General features: G+C 32.5%; 1 protein-coding gene across 3 annotated transcripts in view; it reads right to left on the bottom strand.

Moving 5' to 3' along the window:
• LOC126881154 (uncharacterized) overlaps positions 1-21,666 on the bottom strand; it is a 209,976-nt gene that overhangs the window by 27,839 nt on the left and 160,471 nt on the right. For all 3 annotated transcript variants that reach the window (XM_050645229.1, XM_050645230.1, XM_050645231.1), the window contains 3 exons: positions 20,325-20,462; positions 16,162-16,544; positions 2,759-2,830 (listed from right to left, as the gene is read on the bottom strand). In XM_050645229.1, the coding sequence (XP_050501186.1) occupies positions 2,759-2,830; positions 16,162-16,544; positions 20,325-20,462 (593 nt within the window). The remainder of the gene's footprint in view (positions 1-2,758; positions 2,831-16,161; positions 16,545-20,324; positions 20,463-21,666) is intronic.

Raw genomic sequence — 21,666 nt, 5'->3', positions numbered from 1 at the left:
CGATCTTTATTATCTTTTAAAAATCATCGATTACGTCATTACGCCCAGATGAATGACGTCACGAGTATGATATATATGTATGCCAAAAAATCATAATTTAAAAATAAAAATCGATCTTTTTCGGAATTTGTCCTTAAAGTTTCCGGCTCATGAAATAACGAATTTATTCCTTTCATTTACACCATACTGAATACTTCTTCAATTAGTCGAGGAAATGAAACTGAAAAAATGGCAAAACCCCGCAATTTTTTCGTCCAAGATCGATTTGTACAAAAATTTAGGATTAAGCTTACTACACCCTCTAGTTCATTTTCTATATTGAGCCGTTGTACGCTTTTGGTTTTTTAGGTGAAAGCTAAAGGGTGAAAACTACCCCTAATTTTAAAAAATTATAAAATAACATTTTAAACTTTAATATTGTCAACAATTGGTTCTTATTAGGTACCTAATGATTGTTTTATGCTTTAAGATATACTATCATAATATTTCAACCCTTAAAACCACCCTTGTTGGAGCTATGTATAAAAAATTTACTTGTCCTAAAAGAATAATTTCGGCTTGCATCGATTTACATAAAAATTTGGGATTAGGATCATCTCACCCTGTACTTCATATTCTTTATCATGCTTAAGGGCGTTGATTATTTTTAGGGATGTAACCTACCCCTTATTGTCAAAAATTATATAAAAACATTGTAAACTTTAATATGGGTAAAATTTGTTTTTGATTGGTTAAATAATGATTGTTTTATACTTTAGGATATAATATCATAATATTTCAACCCTTTAAAACCACCCTTAATAGCATTACAATTTTTATAAGTAGATAATTTAATAGTTCTATACAGAAAAAAAAATAGAATTAAAGAATTATAAAAACATTTATTTACACTAAAATACGAATTTACAAATATGTACAAATACAAATACAAATAGTTTTTTAGTCATCTTACAGTATACGAACTGGTTCTGTGGTATTATACATACATTGAAAATGATCCATAAGCGGACTATTCGAATTTTTCAAAAAAAAAATCGTTTTATAAACATAGCTCCTTCATTTTTGGAGACAAAAAGTCTTTTCAAAAATTATTTTGTGGAATTTTTAAAGAGTTATAAGACTGTGCAAACTAAATTCCGTTAGATCCCTTAGTTTTTAATTGGGGTGGGTTTAAAAGGCTCGAATAAGGTGGTGTTTGCTCGTAAATAGAGGATTTAAACAGATATATCTCGCTAACTGTTCACTCTAATGAAAATCGATGCACAAGATAATTTTACTTATTAAAAAAGCTACAATTTAGTAGTCCATAATTTTTTTCGTATCTCCAGTATTTTCGGAAATATTTTGAAATAAAAGGTGAAAAATAGGAAATTACAAAAATAAATTTTTCTTTAAACTCCAATTTTTCTAAAATTAGGCCTTTTAAATAGGTCAAACCTCTTGGGTGTATTGATAATACAAATATAAAAGGAATTGCACAAGGGTAAAGACCAATTTTTAATTAGGAGGGTAGTTAGGCGGTTGTTTTCAATGATTTTTTCATGGAGAAAAGTAGGTACCGACATTTTTTTGATCATAAGTCGCTTAATTTTCATGCTATAAGCTTTATATTATTATTTTTTGAAAGGTCTAAACCGTATATTTAAGTTTTCCTCGAAAAATTCAAAGTTTTTCCGTTATTTGGCTTTGAATATTTCAAATTATGCATTTGACGAAAAAAGCTAACTTTTAACATGCCGTATCTCGGTTTTTATTGGTCTTAAAGATATTACAGAAAAAGAATTTGATTTGTGTTACTAAAAGGTACAATTTTGATATCTATATTTTTTTTGATTAAATGCATATTTTTCGAGGTATTCTCAAAAAACCCTCTAAAGGAGTCGATTTTTGTCGAAAAACTGTTACTTTCAAGCGCGAATAACTCGAAAAATATTAGTTTTACGAAGAAAATGTAAAAAACATTTTTTTCTTAGAATTACTTTTTATATCGATTTACATGGTTAAAATGTAATAAAAAACTCCCCCAAGGTTTTAGCGTACAGCGGCATGATATAGAAAATAATCCTTGGACTATTCCCTACTTTCTGTGAAAATTTCAAGTAAATCCATGCTGGACGAAAAAATTGCGAGCCAAAATGCTTTATTTCCTTGACTAAATATGTAAACTTCGTAAATAATTTTTTTAGAAGTATCTATCGTTGTTTTGTAAAAAAAATTGGAACTTTTTCAACTTAAACTTTTAGAGCTATTGCAAGAAATAGTTGCTTATAAGTCTCAAATAAATAAAACGGGATAGTTCCCGAAATTTGGCTGTATACCAACTAGTTAAATACCTTCACGTGAAGTAAAAACTCCCTGGTGTAGTTGGTATAAAATTTAATTAAGAATTAAAATTCTAAAAAATCCAAAAGGATTACATTTATTGTTCAAAACGTTTTCGGATTTATCAGTCCATCATCAGTGAACTCTGTGTCCTTGCAAAATAGCCACAATGCCATACACTGGTTGGGTTAAATGATCGAACTACATAATCAATACAATAAAATAATATGACTTATAGTCGATGGCAATGGATTGCTTCCAGGAGCATATGAATGCTCTACTTTGGCATAGTTTTTTATTATGTCTTATTTGGACCACGTTAAATCTGCCAATCAATCAATTAGTCCGAAAACGTGTTTGGTAATCCTTTTGGATTTTTTAGAATTTGAGTTCTTAATTTACAGCTACACCAGGGAGTTTACACAGTATTACTTACTGTTGGTGCAAGTGGGCATTTGCAAAGGTCACAATCACAATCTACTGGATGCTCGGGAGTTTTAGGTTGATCCTGAAATAAACAAATTAATTTCTTTAGTATCATTACTTTTATTTCTTATCCTTAAAACATGGATAGACAAAACATCAACCCTCTACATCTAGCAAGAATTAAAGTTTTTGATTCAAATCTTTGTACAGAATGTCAGAAGGTTGGTGACTTAAATCATACTTTCTTTGAGTGCGCAAAATATATTCCATGCACATATAATTTAATCCAAGATTTAATAAAATGTAATGTTTTTCCACCTTTCAATGTATCCTATCTATTGTCTCTGAACAGCAAGAACATATATGATTGTTTAATGAAATTTATCTGTGAAACTAAAATTAACCTCTAAACTTATTAATCCTGATAATTTGGTATATTATGTACATATGAAAAAAGAAGAAGAAGAAGATGCATAATGGAAAATGTGGTGAGCAACTTGGACAGTCCATAGCGGCCAGCTTTTGAACTGAGTAGAGAGCTGTAGAAGAGTTTGCTATGGAACTCTAAGGACCTCATTGCCTTCCTTATGTATGAACAGAAAACAAAAAAAGTTGTGACTGGCTAAATGACACCCAAGTCTATGCCATAAAAAAAACATCAACAGATTTCCAAGAACTAAAAATAAGGGTAAAGCGGAGACAGGAAATGTCAAAAGAAACTATAATATTAAAATAATAAAAACATATAGATATCTAAAATAACTGAAGAATGAAGGAGCTAATCAAACTAATAACCCGATCAAAGAACAATCTGACCCCAAAAAAAATAAAGGAAGGATGAAAATTTGGGAATAGGTAGTTGAAGTTGTCTATTATTATGTAAGAAAAAGTTTACAATTCAAGTTCAATTCAGTTTACAATGGAGGGGGAAATCCCCCCTCGAAGGTGAAAAATATACATTTAAAATTATACCGGAATTGGATAAAATGACTAATTCTAAACAACTTTTGTTCTGTAGAGTTTTTTCACTAAGTCAATACTTTTCGAGTTATTTGCGAGTGAATATGTTCAATTTTAAAAAAATTAAACATGTTTTTGGACGGTTTCTCGGAGATAACTCAAAAAGTAAGTATTTTAGCGAAAAAATATTCATAGTAAAAATATAGCTCATAAAAAATTGAAAAAAGTGTTGTATGCATGAGGTCTGTAGACCCAGTAGAAACAGAGTTGTAGCTAATGAAAAGTAGGTTCTTTCAATGTGAAATTACCCCAAAACGGAGCACTTTTCGGGGAAAATTCATTTTAACTTTTTTAAAGAGTTTAAAAAATGGTTTATTTTTGTTTTTTAAAAAAACTTGTAACATTAAAAGTCAGTGAGTTACGCTCAAAATATTGTCGGACCCGTGTTGAGCTGCCCCCCCCCCCCCACTTGCAAAAATTAAAAAACAAATAGCCCTGATTTATGAACTATTTATGAGCTTTCATATTCCGCAAACTAAAAATTTTGAAAAAAGACTAAGTTTTCACTCTAATGGCACACAGCATATCCCACCAGAATGAAAACAATGGGAACCTTCTCTGGTAACACCTCCGAGGCTTCTACAATCTGCAAGCCATACGGATGCTGAGACTAAGGAAGATGAGGGAATTCTACAATTTACAATTCACGTCCCATCTGCTCAGCGCGGTAAAGTTCCAACGAGACTGGTTCCCTTCATACTCCACACAGAGTAAATGTAAATCAAAAATGAATAACCATTTTCAATTTCGTTGCAAAACGAAAATACAGCCGAACCATATTCCAGTCCAATCAGAGAGTGCTGCAAGCACCTCTACCGGTTTCGAAACTTATTAGTCTCTCATCAGGAGGCACATATGCTGCTCTCCCTGATCCAACCAAAACAAACCCCAGCGTGCAGTCCCGAATTGCAACGAACGAAATGGCATAGATGCCCTAGCGGCAACTGCTAGCAAAAGACTAAGTTTTCACTCTAATGGCACACAGCATATCCCACCAGAATGAAAACAATGGGAACCTTCTCTGGTAACACCTCCGAGGGTTCTACAATTTGCAAGCCATACGGATGCTGAGACTAAGGAAGATGAGGGAATTCTACAATTTACAATTCACGTCCCATCTGCTCAGCGCGGTAAAGTTCCAACGAGACTGGTTCCCTTCATACTCCACACAGAGTAAATGTAAATCAAAAATGAATAACCATTTTCAATTTCGTTGCAAAACGAAAATACAGCCGAACCATATTCCAGTCCAATCAGAGAGTGCTGCAAGCACCTCTACCGGTTTCGAAACTTATTAGTCTCTCATCAGGAGGCACATATGCTGCTCTCCCTGATCCAACCAAAACAAACCCCAGCGTGCAGTCCCGAATTGCAACGAACGAAATGGCATAGATGCCCTAGCGGCAACTGCTAGCAAAAGACTAAGTTTTCACTCTAATGGCACACAGCATATCCCACCAGAATGAAAACAATGGGAACCTTCTCTGGTAACACCTCCATTGTTTTCATTCTGGTGGGATATGCTGTGTGCCATTAGAGTGAAAACTTAGTCTTTTGCTAGCAGTTGCCGCTAGGGCATTTATGCCATTTCGTTCGTTGCAATTCGGGACTGCACGCTGGGGTTTGTTTTGGTTGGATCAGGGAGAGCAGCATATGTGCCTCCTGATGAGAGACTAATAAGTTTCGAAACCGGTAGAGGTGCTTGCAGCACTCTCTGATTGGACTGGAATATGGTTCGGCTGTATTTTCGTTTTGCAACGAAATTGAAAAAGGTTATTCATTTTTGATTTACATTTACTCTGTGTGGAGTATGAAGGGAACCAGTCTCGTTGGAACTTTACCGCGCTGAGCAGATGGGACGTGAATTGTAAATTGTAGAATTCCCTCATCTTCCTTAGTCTCAGCATCCGTATGGCTTGCAAATTGTAGAAGCCCCGGAGGTGTTACCAGAGAAGGTTCCCATTGTTTTCATTCTGGTGGGATATGCTGTGTGCCATTAGAGTGAAAACTTAGTCTTTTGCTAGCAGTTGCCGCTAGGGCATCTATGCCATTTCGTTCGTTGCAATTCGGGACTGCACGCTGGGGTTTGTTTTGGTTGGATCAGGGAGAGCAGCATATGTGCCTCCTGATGAGAGACTAATAAGTTTCGAAACCGGTAGAGGTGCTTGCAGCACTCTCTGATTGGACTGGAATATGGTTCGGCTGTATTTTCGTTTTGCAACGAAATTGAAAATGGTTATTCATTTTTGATTTACATTTACTCTGTGTGGAGTATGAAGGGAACCAGTCTCGTTGGAACTTTACCGCGCTGAGCAGATGGGACGTGAATTGTAAATTGTAGAATTCCCTCATCTTCCTTAGTCTCAGCATCCGTATGGCTTGCAAATTGTAAAAGCCTCGGAGGTGTTACCAGAGAAGGTTCCCATTGTTTTCATTCTGGTGGGATATGCTGTGTGCCATTAGAGTGAAAACTTAGTCTTTTGCTAGCAGTTGCCGCTAGGGCATCTATGCCATTTCGTTCGTTGCAATTCGGGACTGCACGCTGGGGTTTGTTTTGGTTGGATCAGGGAGAGCAGCATATGTGCCTCCTGATGAGAGACTAATAAGTTTCGAAACCGGTAGAGGTGCTTGCAGCACTCTCTGATTGGACTGGAATATGGTTCGGCTGTATTTTCGTTTTGCAACGAAATTGAAAATGGTTATTCATTTTTGATTTACATTTACTCTGTGTTGAGTATGAAGGGAACCAGTCTCGTTGGAACTTTACCGCGCTGAGCAGATGGGACGTGAATTGTAAATTGTAGAATTCCCTCATCTTCCTTAGTCTCAGCATCCGTATGGCTTGCAAATTGTAGAAGCCTCGGAGGTGTTACCAGAGAAGGTTCCCATTGTTTTCATTCTGGTGGGATATGCTGTGTGCCATTAGAGTGAAAACTTAGTCTTTTGCTAGCAGTTGCCGCTAGGGCATCTATGCCATTTCGTTCGTTGCAATTCGGGACTGCACGCTGGGGTTTGTTTTGGTTGGATCAGGGAGAGCAGCATATGTGCCTCCTGATGAGAGACTAATAAGTTTCGAAACCGGTAGAGGTGCTTGCAGCCCTCTCTGATTGGACTGGAATATGGTTCGGCTGTATTTTCGTTTTGCAACGAAATTGAAAATGGTTATTCATTTTTAAAAATTTTGAGCTCGTTCCACTGAGCAGGAATTTAATACTTTAGTGGGGGGGCTGAGTCAGCCCCCCCACTACTTAAAAATAGGAATATTGAATCGGTTTTTGCGGCAGAATTACGAGCTATTTATGAGCTCTTGAAATTATATAGTTTCGATTTTTGAGCTCATCCCCTTCACCTTCAAACAACCCTTTAATTGATTTAACTTAAGAGAAAAATGCTGAGAAAACTTAAAATATATCGTATTGCGGATATAATTCCTATAGCGTATATACTCTAAGAATAAACTATTAAATCACGTGCATTTCGATTATTGAGCTACAACTCCTTCGCAAGAAAACCACCCTATCTTCCCGGCTTAAGAGAAAGTTGTACTTAAAATGCATTAAACTAATTATTTGGCGACTACATATCATTTAATAATTTATAAGGTTCCAAATTACGCGCATTTAAATCAGTAAATTGCAATTTATTTTGTATAGTGCAGTCACTGAAAGTAAAAATCAACGATTACCTTCAATTTCGATGAACCTTCATCGATTATCACGAAAATTGGTCAGTGGTTAGAGGATACGTCAAGAAACAAAGGTGACATGGTACCACCTTGCGACTTTACCCTGAGGGTGGATACCGCCCCTTCTCGGGGGTGGAAATTATTTTATAAAAAATAACTGCACAAATCTATAAAAGAACAAATTATTAGCAAAATTTATTATATAAAGTTATTAAAATAAGTCAATACTTTTTAAGTTATTAAAGATCAAAAATTTTAATTATTCGTGAAAAAATGCATGTTTTGAAGCGGTTTTTCGTAAATCAGTGAAAAACTGTAAGTTTTTACAAAAAAGTTAATAGTACTTTTATTCGTATAGGTTATATTCTAAGAATAAACTCTTAAATCACGCGTCTTTCGATTATTGAGCTACAACCCCTTCGCAAGAAAACCATCCCATATTCCCGGCTTAAGAGAGAGTTGTACTTAAAATAATTTAAATAAATTATTTGGCGACTAGATATCGTTTAATAATTTATGAGCTTGCAAAATATACGCATCTCAATTATTGAATTGCCATTTTCTTTCTACAGTGCAGTCACTGAAGGTAAAAATCAACTATGACCTTCGATTTCGGTAAATCTCCATTCATTTTCACGAAAATTGGTGAGCGGATTTTGATGCTATCAACTATTTCCGGAGCTCATTTTTGATAGGTATTTCTAAGTAATTTGACAAGTATTTAGTACCTAAGTGTTATAAAACGCATCTCTTTCCCATTATTTAAGCTTGAATCCTTAGATTTGAATAGTCGCAGAAAAAATATAGATTTAATTACCAATAACTTACTTTAAATTAACATTAAAGGGTTTTTCAAGTAAGCAATGTATTATATTTTTTATTAGCTTGAATTTTAGTAATGAACACTTTTTTGTAAAAACTTACAGTTTTTGAGTTATTTATGAAAAATCGCTTTAAAGCATGCATTTTCTTTCACAAAAATTAAAATATTTGATCTTTAATAACTCAAAAAGTATTGATTTATTTTAATCACATTATATAACAAATTTTGCTTACAATTTGTCCCTCTCTCGATTTGTGGGGTTATTTTTAATAAAGTAATTTTCATCCCCGAGAAGGAGTGACATGTACCCCATGTTAAAACCCCAAGTTGTTATTGTTAATTCTTGAAAATGAATGGAGATTTACCGAAATCGAAGGTCATAGTTGATTTTTACCTTCAGTGACTGCACTATAGAAAGAAAATGGCAATTCAATAATTGAGATGCGTATATTTTGCAAGCTCATAAATTATTAAACGATATGTAGTCGCCAAATAATTAATTTAAATTATTTTAAGTACAACTCTCTCTTAAGCCGGTAATATGGGATGGTTTTCTTACGAAGGGGTTGTAGCTCTATAATCGAAAGGCGCGTGATTTCAGAGTTTATTCTTAGAATATAAGCTATACGAATTAAACTACTATTAACTTTTTTGTAAAAACATACAGTTTTTCAGTGATTTACGAAAAACCGCTTCATAACATGCATTTTTTTCACGAATAATTAAAATCTTTGATCTTTAATAACTTAAAAAGTATTGACTTATTTTATTAACTTTATATAATAAATTTTGCTTTTAATTTGTTCTTTTATTGATTTGTGCAGTTATTTTTAATAAAATAATTTTCACCCCCGAGAAGGGGCGGTATCCACCCTCAGGGTAAAGGCGCAAGGTGGTACCGTGTCACCTTTGTTTCTTGACGTATCCTCTAACCACTGACCAATTTTCGTGAAAATCGATGAAGGTTCACCGAAATTGAAGGTGATCGTTGATTTTTACCTTCAGTGACTTCACTATACAAAATAAATTGCAATTTACTGATCTAAATGTGCGTAATTTGGAAGCTTATAAATTATTAAATGATATGTAGTCGCCAAATAATTAGTTTAATGCATTTTAAGTACAACTTTCTCTTAAGCCGGGAAGATAGGGTGGTTTTCTTGCGAAGGGGTTGTAGCTCAATAATCGAAATGCACGTGATTTAATAGTTTATTCTTAGAGTATATAAGCTATAGGAATTATATCCGCAATACGATATATTTTAAGTTTTCTCAGCATTTTTCTCTTAAGTTAAATCAATTAAAGGGTTGTTTGGGGGTGAAGGGGATGAGCTCAAAAATCGAAACTATATAATATCAAGAGCTCATAAATAGCTCGTAATTCTGCCGCAAAAACCGATTCAATATTCCTATTTTTAAGTAGTGGGGGGGGGCGGCTGACTCAGCCCCCCCCACCAAAGTATCAAATTCCTGCTCAGTGGAACGAGCTCAAAATTTTTAGTTTGCGGAATATGAGAGCTCATAAATAGCTCATAAATCAGGGCTATTTGTTTTTTGATTTTTGGAAGTGGGGGGGGGGGGCAGCTCAACACGGGTTATTGTTGGCCCCCTTTATTTTTTGGTAAAAAAATCGCGAAAATCCCCCCCTAATTAGCATCACATATAAATTTTATAAAACCTGCATTTAATTACTCTTTGAGATTTTTGGTATTACTAATAATTTTAAAGTTAATTCCATAAACAATTCCGTTTTTTTTCAAATTTAAAAAAATGTTTTATTTTAACCCTAATTTTTGTTTAAAACTGAGCACTTTGAACAAATGAAACTTATAGATAATATAAATAAACAATACATAAGTAAAGTAACTTGTAAAGCGGTAACGAATAATTTTATTTGGGAAGCTAGTTAAGGGGTGATTTTCGCGATTTTTTAACAAAAAAATAAAAGGGACCAACAATATTTTGAGCGTAACTCACTTACTTTTATTGTTAGAAGTTAAAAAAAAAACAAAAACAAACCTTTTTTTAAACTTTAAAAAAGTTGTAATGAATTTTCCCCGAAAAGTGCTTCGCTTTTTGGATATTTCACATTGAAATATTCAATTTGGAATTTTACGAAGAAGAACCTACTTTTCATTAGCTACAACTCCGCTTTTACTGGGTCTGCAGAATTCACGCATATACCATGTTTTTCAGTTTTTTATAAGCTATATTTTTACTAATAATATTTTTTTCACTAGAATACTTCCTTTTTGAGTAATCTGCGAAAACCGTCCAAAAACATGTTTTTTTTTTGTTAACAATGAACATATTCAGTCGAAAATAACTCGAAAAGTATTGATTTAGCGAAAAATCTCTATAGAACAAAAGTTGCTTAGAATTAGTCATTTTATCTAATTCCAGACTTATTTTGAACGTATATTTTTCACCCCCGAGAAAATATTTTTCACCCCGTATTTCCCAATTTTTGTAAAATGGAGTTGATGTAGAATTGTAAACTTTTTCTTATACAGTCAGCACGTAAAGGTTGGAATAAATTCATTTTCTCGAGAATGGACGACTTTGGAAAAAAATCATAAAAGAGGTCAATTTTTATTTTTAAATTACGACTTTTTGACATATATATCATACTAGCGACGTCATCTGTTTGGGCGTGATGACGTCATCGATGATTTTTTTAAATGAGAATAGGGGTCTTGTGATAGCTCATTTGAAAGGAAATTCAATTCTCTGCTCAGTAGTATAAACATTAAAATAATTATTTATACAGGGTGTCCAAAAAAATGTTTTTGAATTAATTTTATTGACATAAAAAGAAGAATGTATGTAATTTATTGAATTCAAAATACATTTTACTGCTCTCAGAAAACAGAAAAAAATATTTATTTGAAAAATAATCATCGTTTTTCGCTTAAATTAAATGTTCAAACTGTTGAGAGGCAGGTGGGTGGCTGCATTAATATTTAATTTAAGTTAAAAACAATATTTATTTCTTAAATAAACATTTTTTTTCTGTTTTCTGAGAGCCGTAAAATGTATTTTAAATTAAATAAATTACATACATTCTTCTTTTTATGTCTATAAATTTAATTCAAAATTTTTTCTTTTGGACACCCTGTATAAATAATTATGTTAATGTTTACACTACTGAATAGAGAATTAAATTACCTTTCAAATAAGCTATCACACAACCCCTATTCTCATTAAAAAAATTCATCGATGACGTCATCACGCCCAGATAGGTGACGTCACTAGTATGATATATATGACAAAAAGTCGCAATTTAAAAATAAAAATCAACCTGTTTCGGGATTTTTTTCCAAAATCGGCAGTTCCCGAGAAAATTATTTTATTCCAACCTTTACGTGCTCACTGTATATTAATAGACAATTTCAACTAGCTATTCCCAAATTTTCATCCTTCCTTTATTTTTTTGGAGGTTTTCGAAAAATTTTGTGTTCCCTGATCGGGCTATAATTTTGAGGAAGAATGAAGATCACAAACAAGGTACGAGTAGAACATGCTGGTAGTGTGTGCAAGAAATACTAACACAACAGAAATACTAAAATTTAAACTTCTTTAACATATTTAGAAAACCCTACAAAGGGTCTGTTTAATGAATAAATATCTGGATATTTGAGAAGTCTCAGTAGAATGGAATAATGCTCGCACTGCGAGACAAAATCAGAAATGAAGAGGTCAAAAACGAAACCAAAATCATAGCTGTAGTAGAAGCGGCAAAATTGAAAGGACGTTAGGACGGCACGTGGCAAAACAATCTGAAAATAGATGGGGATACATAGTAACTAAGTGAATTCCAAGACAATCAAAGAGAAAGAGAGAGAGAGAGAGAGAGAGAGAGAGAGAGAGAGAGAGAGAGAGATACAAAAAGAGATGTATAAATGATTTTTGAACTAATCCAGGAAAACAATAGTAGTCCATTCTTTCACGGTTTTTGCTCTAAATTTTAAAGAACCGCTGGGATTGACATGAAATTTGGCATACGTATAGCTTACATGTCAAAGAAAAAAGTAATATGGTACCGATGTGTGCTTTTGCCCTGGGGGTGACTTTCACCCCCTATTGGGGGTGAAAAAATATATGTCCAAATTAAGTCCGGAAATGGGTAAACTGACTAATTTTAAGTAACTTTTGTTTTATAGAGCTTTTTCGCAAAGTCAACACTTTTCGAGTTATTTGCGAGTGAATATGTTCATTTTTCAACAAAATAACCACATTTTTAGACGCTTTTTCGCAAATAACTCAAAAAGTAAGTATTTTGTCGAAAAAAACGTTCTTAGCAAAAATATAGCTTATAAAAAAGTGAAAAAATGGTGTACGAGTTAGGTCTCTGGATCTCGTAGAACCGGAGTTATAGCCAATGAAAAGTAGATTAATATTCACCAAATTTCAAATAGAATATTTCGACGTGAAATATCCAAAAAATTAAGCACTTTTTGGGGAAAACCCATTATAACTTTTTTATAGTGTTTAAAAAAAGCTTTATTTTTGTTTTTACAAAAAGTTTCTAGCATTAAAGTTAAGCAAGTTACGCTCAAAATAAAGTTGGTCCCTTTTGATTTTTCAAAAAAAAAAAAAAAAATCGGGAAGACCACCCTCTAATTAGCAACTTAAATGAAATTAATCGTTACCGCTCCACAAATTATTTTACTTATGTTGTGTTTATATGATCTGTAAGTTCCATCGATTCAAAGTGCTTATTTTTGAAAAAAGGTTTCAAAATAAAATTTTTAAAAATTAAAATTTTGAAAAATATGCTTTTTTTCAAAATAACTTAAAAATTGTTAGAGATACCAAAAATTTCGAAAAACAAAAAAAAGTGAGATTTGCTTTTCTGAATATGATGTATTTTTTTGTTTTTCTGTTAGACAAAAATTGATTAAGATTTGGTGTTTCTAAATTTGCATACATTCGTGATCAGTGACTCGTTCAACCCCTTTTAACTACAGCCCTTTCAATAATAAGGACTTTGAACCGATGAAACTTACAGATCATATAAACAATATATACACGAGTCAAGAAACTTGAAGTCGTAACGATTAAGTTCATTTAAGATACTAATTAGGGGGTGATTTTCTCGATTTTTTTACCAAAACCAAAAGGGACTAACTTTATTTTGAGCGTAACTTGTTTAATTTTGATGCTAGAAATTTTTTTTATATAACAAAATAAAGCTTTTTTTAAACACTTTAAATAAGTTGTAATGAGTTTTCCCCGAAATGTGCTTCATTTTTGGTTATTTCACGTTAAAGTATTCCATTTGGAATTTGACGAATATGAACCTATTTTTTGTTAGCTATAACTGTGCTTTTACTAGGTATAGAGACGTGATATATACACCATTTTTTTAAAAAATTTACAGGCTATATTTTTGCTAGGAATGTTTTTTCGACAAACTACTTACTATTTGAGTTATTTGCGAAAAACCGTCTAAAAGCGTGGTTATTTTGTTGAAAAAATGAACATATTCACTGCCAAATAACTCGAAAAGTATTAACTTAGTGAAAAAACTCTATAGAACAAAAGTTACTTAAAATTAGCCAGTTTATCCATTTCCTGACTTTCTTTGGACGAATATTTTTTCATCCCCAAGAGGGGGTGAAAACCACCCGCAGGGCAAAAGCACATATCGGCACAATATCACTTTTTTTCTTTGACTTGTTAGCTATATGTATGCCAAATTTCATGCCAATCCAAGCGGTTCTTGAAAATTTAGAGATTTTGCAATATTTTACCGTTAAAGAACGGACTATAGGTAGATACGTAAAATACAAGAAAGATTCATGGATGAAAAACTTACAGTTTAATCCATGATTCTTTACCCGTGCATCATCATTTAAAGCACACGGAATAAGTCGAAAGTCTATTTCACGCAACAGCAAGTGACAAAAAGTGGATACTGCTCCGATCACGGATTATATTAAAAAATTTGACGGTATCAAATAAAAACATAGTTTAAAATGTATGTTAGTTTTGCTTTAAAATTTTGGTGTAGAATTACAGCTACATTTGAAGTAGCTTAATAAATTCTGTTAATATCATTAGTGTAATTAAATATTTGTTATAATATAAATACACTAAGCATCAAAATTAACGCACCACCTTAAAAATGGGACATTTTTGATGTCTCGTATTTCCTAAACCTGATGTCCGATTTGAGTGATTTTTTTAGTCTATTCTTCAAGAATATTGATGTAATAATATTATTGCTAAAGAGGTAAGTGTCATTGTTTACCGGATGGAACAATCATAGTGTGTTTTTCCTCAAAGTTTGAAACACCCTGTGGAATATTCTAGCGTATATAAAATATTGAAATTAAAACTCAACTGTAGCCTTTCTTAACATTCTGTTTTTTTTATTCATTCGCTTTTGTTGAATAATAAAAAAGTTAAAACGGTACTTAACTAGCAACGTTATTCATCAATACAGGGTGATTCTAAATAAGTGCGACAAACTTTATGGGGTAATTCTGCATGAAAAAATAATGACCGTTTGCTCTATAAAAATATGTCCGCAAATGCTTTGTTTCCGATATACGGGATGTTGAATTTTTTCTTACAAACTGACGATTTATTTATTGCTCTAAAACTGATTGAGATATGGAAATGAAATTTAGTAGGTTTTAAGAGGTAGTTATTGTGCATTTTTTTGACATACAACTAAGAATTTTATATTCACCATTGGCGTGCATACGGATATAAACATTTTAGATACATCCAGTATGCACGCCAATGGTGAATATAAAACTCTTGATTGTATATCAAAAAATTCGCAATAACTACCTCTTAAAACCTACCAAATTTCATTTGCATATCTCAACCGGTTTTAGAGCAATAAATAAATCGTCAGTTTGTAAGAAAAAAATTTAACATCCCGTATCTCGGAAACGAAGCATTTGTGGATATATGTTTATAAAACAAACGGTCATTATTTTTCTTGCAGAATTACTCCTTAAAGTTTGTAGCACTTACTTAGAAACACTCTGTATTGATGAATAACATAGCTAGTTGTTAAAGTACCTAACTTTTTTATTATCCCATAGGCGAATGAATCAAAAAGCAAAAGGTTAGGAAAGCCTAAGGCCACAGTTGAGTTTTAATTTCAATATTTTATATACGCTAGAATATTCCACAGGGTGTTCCAAACTTTGAAGAAAAAACACACTATCATTGTGACACCCGGTATACAATAAAACTTACCTATTTAGCAATAATATTATTACATCGATATTCTTGAAGAATAAAGCTATAATATACTAAAAAGTCACTAAAATCGGACAACAGATTTAGGAAATAAGAGCCATCAAAAATGTCCCATTTTTAAGGTGTTGCGTTAATTTTGATGCTTAGTGTATTTGACAATAACATATTTTCTTTTTGTTATCTATTTTACTTTTACGGAAACAAACAAAACCATTACTTAACTGTGAATGAGGTTAACTTTGTATGTAAATCAATGGAAAAATAGAATACACTTACCATAAAATTTCAAACTCCAATATAAAATTAGTTGTGAAAACAACAGTTTGTGTAATAGAAATAACTTATCAATGCAAAAACAGGACAAAAACAGCAAAAAATCCAACAAGTTGACAGTGACAAGTAAACAAACCAGAAACGTTAAACAAATTGTATTTAAAATCTGAAAACGTCCCAAGAGTCTTTTTTGTATTTATCTCTTTTCGATGTACTGAGTATAGAGCGTTCATAAAAATAACATGTGTCTTTACTTAATAACAGGAGCTGGTTTTAGTATAAAAATTACCACCAGGTATTAATGACGCACGGGTAAAGAACCCTGGACTCAACTGTAGGTGATATACCTTTTAATTGTTTTGAATTAAATTGTCAATGCAATAGCATACCTTTAGTGGACCTAAGGGACACCGACAAGTGTCACAGTCACAGTCATCGGGATGTCCAGTGGGTTGGGACGTAGGTAGTTTGTCTTTATTAGGACCTTCAGGACACATACAAACGGTACAATCGCAATCTTCGTTTTGGTCTCCTTGGGGAGATTGAGCTGCTGCTATATTCGCAGTTGCTTCTTTTCCTGGTGCCAAAGGACATTGACACAATTTGCAATCACATCCTTCTGGGTGCGTGGTTTCAGAATCCGCCAGAGGGATGATAGGTGTGGTAGCCTTTAGAGAATCAATTTCTTGTTTTAATTTTTCAATTTGCTTTTTTATTTCTTCAACTTGACAAAACTCACATACACATCCAGGACGACAGCAACACATAGGCACTACAAACAAATAAAACATAAGTACAGTCGGAAAAATGAAAGAATACCCATGAACGAACATATAAAACACGCTGTATTTTCCTGTCACCGTGTCACAAAGAAAATTGCCAGCGCAAGTACATGTAATAATAATTATTACATGTACTTGCGCTGGCCAATTTTTTGTATGACACGGTGACAGGAAATACAGCGTGTTTTATATGTTCGTTCATGGGTATTCTTTCATTTTTCCTACTGTAACTATGTTATAGAATAAACGATTTATATTTTTCAAATATATAATATATTATTAAACAGATATTTTTTAAAATAAGATAAAGTAAGTACTTACTCACTATTCAGTACATGCATCTATCATTTTTAGCATTTAAGGTGATACAGTAGCGATCAACAGGTAGCCAAAACGCGTTCCAAGATTGTGGCTGTAATTTTGAATATTTTTTCGAGATATTTGGCACACATATTCGTAATATAATAAAGAATGGCGGTACAGAGCCCAATTTGAAAAATATATTAATATGTGGAAATCACTCTGTAATTAAATACAATATTAAAAAAACGAGCCTGTACCGCCATTAAGAAGAACAAAAAAATACACTTTTTTCAAATAAACTTTTTTATCCGATGCCTAGATTTTGTGTCATTTTGGAACTACTAAGGAAATAAAAAATTTTAGTAGTTCCAAAATGACACAAAATCTAGGCATCGGATAAAAAAGTTTATTTGAAGAAAGTGTATTTTTTTGTTTTTCTTAATGGCGGTACAGGCTCGTTTTTTTAATATCGTATTTAATTACAGAGTAATTTCCACATATTAACATAGTTTTCAAATTGGGCTCTGTACCGCCATTCTTTATTATATTACGAATAAGTGTGCCAAATATCTCGAAAAAATATTCAAAATTACAGCCGCAATCTTGGAACGCGTTTTCGCTACCTGTTGATCGCTACTGTTTCCTCTTAAATGATCCATTTTAGTGGAGTCACTGAAGGTTTTCACCTCCGATTTCGTTGAACCTTCATCGATTTTCATGAAAATTGGTGAGTAGTTAGAAGATACTTCAAGGAACAAAGGTGACATGATGCCAACTTGCGCTTTTACCCTGGGGGTGGATGCCACCATTTCTCGGGGGTGAAATTTTTTTTATTAAAAATAATACCAGAAATGGATAGAGGGGCAACTTCTAAGCAAAATTTGTTATATAAAGTTATTAACATAAATCAATACTTTTTGAGTTATTAAATATCAAAGATTTTATTTTTTCTTAAAAATAATGCATGTTTTAAAGCTGTTTTTCACGTATTACTCAAAAACTATAACCTTTTGTAAAGAAAGCTATTATTACCAAAATTAAAAATAATAAAAAATTTAATACACTCCCCGCTTAAAGAACTAAACTAATGTTATTTCAAAGTGAGTTATGGGTAATTGAATGTATATTTTTTTCGACGAGTACTCAAATCTAAGAATTCAAGCTTACATAACGGGAAAACGATGCATTTTATATAATATACTTGTTAAATACTTGTCAAAGTACTTCGGAATATCTATCAAATGAGCTCCAGTAGAAGTTAATAACATCCAAATTAAGCAAGTTATGATGAAAATAAGAGAACACTTTCGATTTTTTTAGGAAAAAGTGAAAAATAAAACAGACGCCATTTCCACAAAAATTAAAATTTGTAGTAATCCTCACAAGAATTTCTTTATGTTAACATAGTTAATGATTTCAACAATTTTGACCGGTTAAGAAGGCATATTTTTGAAAAAAGATATAATTTAAAAAAATCAGAATTTTTAAAATTATCGTACTTTTCATTTTCTTTTGATAATAACTCCAATAATACTCAATATACGTAAAAAATCATATATAACTCAATTTTAGTTTTTTCTGTTCCAAATACTTTATCTATTTTACTATTTCTGTAGAGTAAAAAATTACCGAGATAGAAACGTTTAATATTTCAATTTTGCTGCGAGAACCATGTAACCGGGGCCATTTAACCTTTTATTTTTAAAAAAAGTAAGAGGTTTAAAAGACTAATTTTGACGTTTTTTAATAGCTCTTGGAATCAGCTTTTAATTAGTTTTTAGGTGAACCTTATATCTTAAAAATTAACGGAATTATTTACAAAAAAACAAAACATTTTTTGGAAAAATTTTTAAAAGATACATTTTGAAACATTTTTGGTGCATAAATTTTAATGCTATTAACTTGTTCGAGGGCTTATTTGATAGATATTTCTATGAACTTTGACAAATATTTAATAAGTTTATGTTATAAAATGCACCATTTTCCCGGTATTTAAGCTTGAGTACTTAGATTTGGGTACTCGACGAAAGAAATATACATTCAATTACCTTACTTTTAGTTAACATTAGTTTTTCTAGTCAGGAGTTTATTTGATTTTTTATTATCCTCAATTTTGATAATAATAACTTTTTTGCAAAAACTTATAGTTTTTGAGTTATTTATGAAAAATCGGTTAAAAACATACATTTTTCTCACGAAAAATTAAAATCTTTCATCTTTAATAACTCAAAAATTTTTGATTTATTTTAATAAATTTATATAACAAATTTTGCTTATAATTTGTCCCTCTATCGAATTGTGGGGTTATTTTTAATAAAATAATTTTTACCCCCGAGGAGGGGTGGCATCCACCACCAGGGTAAAAGCGCAAGTTGGCATCATGTCACCTTTGTTCCTTGAGATATCCTCTAACGACTCACCATTTTCATGCAAATCGATGGAGGTTCAACGAAATCGGAGGTAGTAGCTCATATCCACCTTCAGTGACTGCACTATTTTCTTAATTATAGACTATGATATTTTTGTTAGTTAATATATTTCGCCAAAATGAAAACCGATTGACATAATTAATTAGAATAAAGAATAATAGATATGATTCTTTTCATGAGGATTTTTCAGTGCGTCACAAATGATGGAAAAATAGGTAAGTCCGTGATAATATACATTATAACATTTATTCTACATCACATTTTAGTTAAATCTGACAGTTGTCAAATTTTATTTGCAATTGGCCATAAAAACAAATCAATTGTCTTTATTGCATTTATAAAATGGTATTTTCTTTGATTTGTATAGTCATATAAATTGTACAGATTATATTCGTAGATATATTATATAATTAGTAAATAACTTTTTTTCTATTATAGCGCCATCTATCGTCAACAAGAATAATCACCGAACTAGAATAATTACCAAAGCATTCACCGACGTGCCTTTTTTTCTCTCATATACAATTTATTGCGTTAGAAAGAAATCGAAAAACTGTGACGCACTGAAAAATGCTCATGAGAAAAAGCATATTAAGGTACGATTCCGACATCGACGGCAGGCGGCAACTGCAGACGGCAGTTGCAGTTGTCGCCGTTACAGACGTCACTACTTTGCACTATTAATTTGTAATTAAAACTGATTACGATATCTAACTGCAATTATTGCTGTCCGGCAGAACGTCAGTTGATAATAATTATACAAATTAATAGTGCAAAGTAAATACGTATGTCATGGTAACAACTGTGACTCCCGTTTGCAGTTGCAGTCTGCCGTCGATGTCGGAATCGTACCTTTACTTGTGCAGTAAACAAGAACAAAAAAATCTCTGATAAGTAATGATGCCTAGCTTCTCACTGTACAAGAAACATGACCATGATGAAAAGTCATATTCTAATGTTTTGGCAATAATCTGACGTCAGAAATCTTAAATGACGTAAGCGTATTTTTGTAGTAAAAAAATATAGACATTCATTTACCTTGATCACAAGTGGCATCGGGTGGGGCAGGCTTATTGTAACATACTTCACAGTTGCAGGGATCACAATCACATAAAGCCTTTAATTGTTCTGGAGTCATTTTCATGACTTCATCCATTGTTGGCAGTACCAGACCACCTTCAAAATTATTTATATTTTTAAAAGTTTGTACACTTAAATTGGCAATATAACTTGGTCGTTTAAAGAAAAACTTTAGTAAAAGACATTTATCTTTAACAATTGTCGGCCCCAGATATGCCCGTCTTAAGACGGAATCCCATGGAATGTGGCGTGGCACTTTTCGCTAGTTCACGTCGGCAAAGAGAAATAGAAAATAGAGAATAGTGAAAAGAAAATTTAAATTAATTAGTGAATCAAAAGAATCTCGGAATTCAAGCCAGTATTCGTAATTACCAGAAAATTTGGGCATATGAATAGATGGAACATAAACAACTGAAACATGCGACTGCGGTGAATTTTCGGATGCTCGATTCTCGGCCGCAGATAAGAAGTTATTAGCCTTCGCAATTCTAGAAAAAAAGAAGACTCAAATTTCTCGCGATATGTACAGTTGAAGGGTTTATTTCAAAAACAACCAATGTCAGTTTTATGAAATTTTTAACTATTGGCACTACTTGATAGCAAATTAACATTTACATACCTCAGAAACCTATCGTGACAAAAACCACCATAGTCTTAAAATTATAACGATTTTTAAATACACTGTTCTTGCATAAACAACCAAGGTCAGTATATATTTTGTCAAAATACCAGTTTCACCTGCCTAGTTGTAACAGGCAGTTTTTGCTCTTACTTCTGAATGTTTATTGGTCAGATAAATAATCGGATGTTCTGGTCAGAAAAAAAAACCATATTGATGGTGTATTTAAAATATATGCTGGTGCGTTCTTTAAAGGTTTTTAAAAGAATAACGCACATATTTCCCATCATGGGTCATTCTTTCCTTCCGAATGACCAGGACTTTGTCCCGATTCTCGGAAGGACTTTGTCCGGAGAACATCTAGTCCAGAAGTGCCAGAAGATTGGGATGTACTCATACGTCAATCAATAGAAAATACGTCAATCAATTATTGGCGCCCCACCCTTCCTCTGAAATTAATAAATATTTACTTTTTGATAAATTCAGTCGGACCATTTCAATGGAACGTATCCCATCGAGTATCGCGGGTACACCAGTGTTGGCGATAGAAATTTTAGTAATAATTCATACAATGGTAAAACTTCCAACACAACGTCATTATATCACTCCATTTTGGTGACGTGAAATAATGCTATTTCACGTTGCGTTGATTCTGGTCTTTAGTTTTTTTTTCTATTACAT

The sequence above is a fragment of the Diabrotica virgifera genome, chromosome 3 (genome assembly GCF_917563875.1).
Source record: "Diabrotica virgifera virgifera chromosome 3, PGI_DIABVI_V3a".
NCBI lineage: Eukaryota > Metazoa > Arthropoda > Insecta > Coleoptera > Chrysomelidae > Diabrotica > Diabrotica virgifera.
This window is presented reverse-complemented; position numbering and strand designations above follow the sequence as displayed.